The sequence below is a fragment of the Erythrolamprus reginae genome, chromosome 2 (assembly GCF_031021105.1).
Source record: "Erythrolamprus reginae isolate rEryReg1 chromosome 2, rEryReg1.hap1, whole genome shotgun sequence".
NCBI lineage: Eukaryota > Metazoa > Chordata > Lepidosauria > Squamata > Dipsadidae > Erythrolamprus > Erythrolamprus reginae.
Window position 1 is genome coordinate 17,716,131 of NC_091951.1, and position 3,519 is coordinate 17,719,649.

The window sequence follows — 3,519 nt, forward strand, 5'->3', positions numbered from 1 at the left end:
TTTCTCAAAAAGCACTTAAACTGTAACTGTACTGTACTGTGTAATGACAGAATAAAACCCCCCAGTCCTCACCTGTGTTTGAATTTCATTCATTCACTCAGTCATTCATTCATTCATTCTTCTGTACAGTATGTACAGTACTGTGTGCCACTCAGTCCCAACACTTTTAACCCATAAATTACCATTTCCCATCCCCTTAATTACCATTACTGTACACATTGAATAAGACTCTTAAGTTATGAACAATAACATATTTATTTACATTTTTTGGGGTGGGGTGGGGGTTAGCATAACTGGGATAACTAGGGATCTTCTTCTATCACCATTTCTACAATGGACGCTGCAGGTGATGGTGTGACAGACCTCTTGGTTTTTGTGACAAACATGGTCATGGGCAGTTGTTGGCGCCGTTTCTTTTTCTGGCCTAACATGGATCTGTATGGTGCAAAGATGTTGTCAAGGGAGGCGTTAAACTGTATAGAGCGAGTCATGTTGGGATCCCAAAGTTCCACCATGCGTTGCAGATGTGCAGCAGTTCTGTTCAGTTCTGCAAGCCGCTCAAGCGTTAGGCCAACATCTTCTTCTTCCTCAGCTTCTTCAGCTTCCGCTTCCTCCTCTTCTTCACTCGCTGACCTGGTCAGCTCCTCCAGATCTTTGTCTGTCAGCGGTAGGCCATGCTCATCAAGCAAACCATTGACTTCCTCTGGTGTCATGTCAACGAAGCCTTCTCCACCCAGTGCCTGTGCCAGCTTCACAGAGGTCTGGACTGCAGCATCTTGGATTTCTTCGGGAGCAAATCCCTTGTAATCATGCACCACTTCTGGCCACAATTTCCTCCAGCAGGCATTCATTGTATGTGTCTTCATATCCATCAAGGCATTCTGAATGTTCTTCAGACAAGATGCAATTGTGTACTGACGCCAGTAGGCCTTCAATGTGAAGTTGTCATCAGCATCCATTGCTTCCACGATGCTTCCAAGAGAATTGCGCGTGTACAGTGCCTTAAATGCACGGATAATACCTTGATCCATCGGCTGGATAAGCGATGTGGTGTTTGGTGGCAAGAATTCAACTTGCACCCCATCATGTTCATGGTCCAGGTGATCATGGCCGCCAGCATTGTCCATTAGGAGAAGCACTTTGAAATCGAGTCCTTTGCGAGCCAAATACACCTCCACCTGTGGGATGAAGCACTGATGAAACCAGTCCCGCGTGAGGGGTTTTGTAATCCATGCTTTAGGATTATGCATCCAGTACACTGGCAATGAATTCTTGTTTCTGTTCTTGAGGGCTCTTGGATTTCGTGACTTATAGATTAGCCCTGGCTTCAGCAAAAAGCCTGCTGCATTCCCACACATGATCAAAGTCACTCGATCTTTCATGGCCTTAAAGCCAGGGGCTTTGGCTTCATCTTGCATCAAGAAAGTCCTTGAAGGCATCCTCTTCCAGAACAGGCCTGTTTCGTCCATGTTGAACACCTGTTCTGGAAGGTAGCCCCCTTCTGCAATTAGGTCTTTAAACGTGCGCTGGACAAAGTTTTCTGCTGCACCTGTATCTGCTGAGGCAGCTTCTCCATGCAATGACACACTCTTCAGGCCATAGCGCCGTTGAAATTTCTCAAACCACCCTTTGCTTGCTGTGAATGTGGCTGGGGCTGAAGAAGCAGAAGAATGACAGGAAAGGGAGAGAGAAGTGACTTGAATGAAAGCATACAGAGTAAATGCCCACCTCCTTCCCTCCTTCCCTTCTCTCCCTCCCTCCTTCCCTCCTTCCTTCCTTCCTCCCTCCCTCCTTCCTTCCTTCCCTCCTTCCCTGCTCCTTCCTTAAAAAACACTTAAATACAGTATGTAATGACAGAATAAAAAACCCCAGCCCTTACCTGCGTTTCCCTCATCTGCATCGCCTCCTTCTGTGTCTTCAAGACGGTTGTACAATTGCTGGGCCTTGGTCCTTATAGTGTTGGTATCCAAAGCAATGCTCTTTTTGCGGCAGTCTTGTACCCACAGGGACAAAGCAGCTTCCATCTTCATAAGCCGTTTGTTTCTAGGCGTCACCATTCTTTTTGCAGCCTTGTTGAATGCCATCAGAGAACTTTGCCTTATCTTTTTCTCGTCGTCCCGAATGGTTCGCACACTCGATTCGTTGATCCCATACTGCCGACCAACATCTGCATAAGAGCGTCCCCCTTTCAGCATGTCCAAAATGTCAATTTTCTCTTTAATTGTGAGTATCCTCCTGGTCTTTTTAGCGTCGCCGCCTCCACTCCGTGTGCAACGTTTAGGAGGCATCTTCCAACAAGTCTGAACAAGTTCCAACAGTTGCAAAGCTTTTTTTTGCGTTTGCAACGATTGGTCAAGATTTTGGCCAATCAGCAATCAGTATGACGTCATCGGGCGGGAAAAACCGTGGTGTAGGGGAAAAAACGCGGACTTATTTTTTAATTAATATTTTTTGAAAAACCGCGTTGCAGCGTTTCGCGCTAATCGAGAACACGCAAATCGAGGGATCACTGTAATTCAATTAGCCCTGACACTGGCGTTTTCCCTGAAAACTCTGCAGCTGTGGACCCTACTTGCATGAAATTTCAAAGGCTGACTTTTGCTTGTAAATGTGGCCTTTTCATATAAAGAGAATAATGCAAACCTTAAATTGTGTGTTTTCACCTTTTGTTTCAATCTGATTAAGGCCAGGATAGAAAAATATCTATAGGAAAGAATAGCCAAAAGACCTTGGACAAGGGGCTGGGAAGAAATATGTGGGTGTGACCGACTGTGCAATCTTTACTACTAATAGAGGAAATATATCTTTTATCCTTTTTAGTTTGAATGCATTCTGCCACATTTGCCTTTCTGGGGACAACTAAGTTCCTTGAAACTTGAGGAATTGTTATAGGCCCACTTTCTGGAATGATTATTGTAAAGTTCCATCTGTGAACTCCTCTGTACCAATCTCTAGCCTGGACAATCTTCAGCTTAGCCGCCATCACATACCAATCTGGCAGGTCTCTGGGGGGCCCTCGAGAACAGCAGCCTTGGTAGACATCATCATTGAGTCCATCCTTGTAGCATTCTATCAGAGTCTCGTTTGACCACCCACACATATGGACCACCAGTTGGTGAAATTCCTAGGTATATTCAGACACTGACCTCCCACCTTGGGCCAGGGCTTTTGTCCTGGTTCTAGCTTTACATTCAGCCAGGGCATCATCAAAATACACGGAGGGTGGCCATAAATGCATCATAATTCATCATCACTTGGTGTTGTGAGCACTCCTTGTCCACCTCTGGTAATTTCAGATTCTTAGGAGGATGATCCAGGCCCCTCTGGATACTCTGGGCCAGTGAGGTTGCCAGCTGATGCAGAGAGTGAGACAATGTCTGGGGGACTCCACTGCCAGCCGGCTACCTCCTCAAGTAGCACAGGCAGGGCGGTTGACACACAGTTGCGAGGAAAGTATGTGAGCAACAGGTCTACCTGTACCCCTAGGTCAAACCTCATAGGAAGGGACTCACAAACCGC

The 3,519-nt window shown here is 46.1% G+C and overlaps 1 protein-coding gene across 1 annotated transcript; it reads right to left on the minus strand.

Moving 5' to 3' along the window:
- Positions 1-236: 236 nt before the first annotated feature.
- On the minus strand, positions 237-2,343 carry LOC139159783 (tigger transposable element-derived protein 1-like). The gene is made up of 2 exons (XM_070737171.1): positions 1,880-2,343; positions 237-1,654 (listed from the first exon to the last, which is right to left on the minus strand). The coding sequence occupies exons 1-2, from the start codon at positions 2,286-2,288 to the stop codon at positions 303-305; spliced, it is 1,761 nt and encodes a 586-aa protein (XP_070593272.1). The 5' UTR covers positions 2,289-2,343; the 3' UTR covers positions 237-302.
- Positions 2,344-3,519: the final 1,176 nt, after the last annotated feature.

What these genes read in the sequence shown, in the direction of transcription:
- LOC139159783 (XM_070737171.1), bottom strand. Translation starts at nt 2,288, where the DNA reads ATGCCTCCTAAACGTTGCACACGGAGTGGAGGCGGCGACGCTAAAAAG. An exon ending in TGCAGATGAGGGAAACGCAG is followed by an intron (nt 1,655 to 1,879) that starts GTAAGGGCTGGG and finishes CTGCTTCTTCAG; the next exon opens with CCCCAGCCACATTCACAGCA.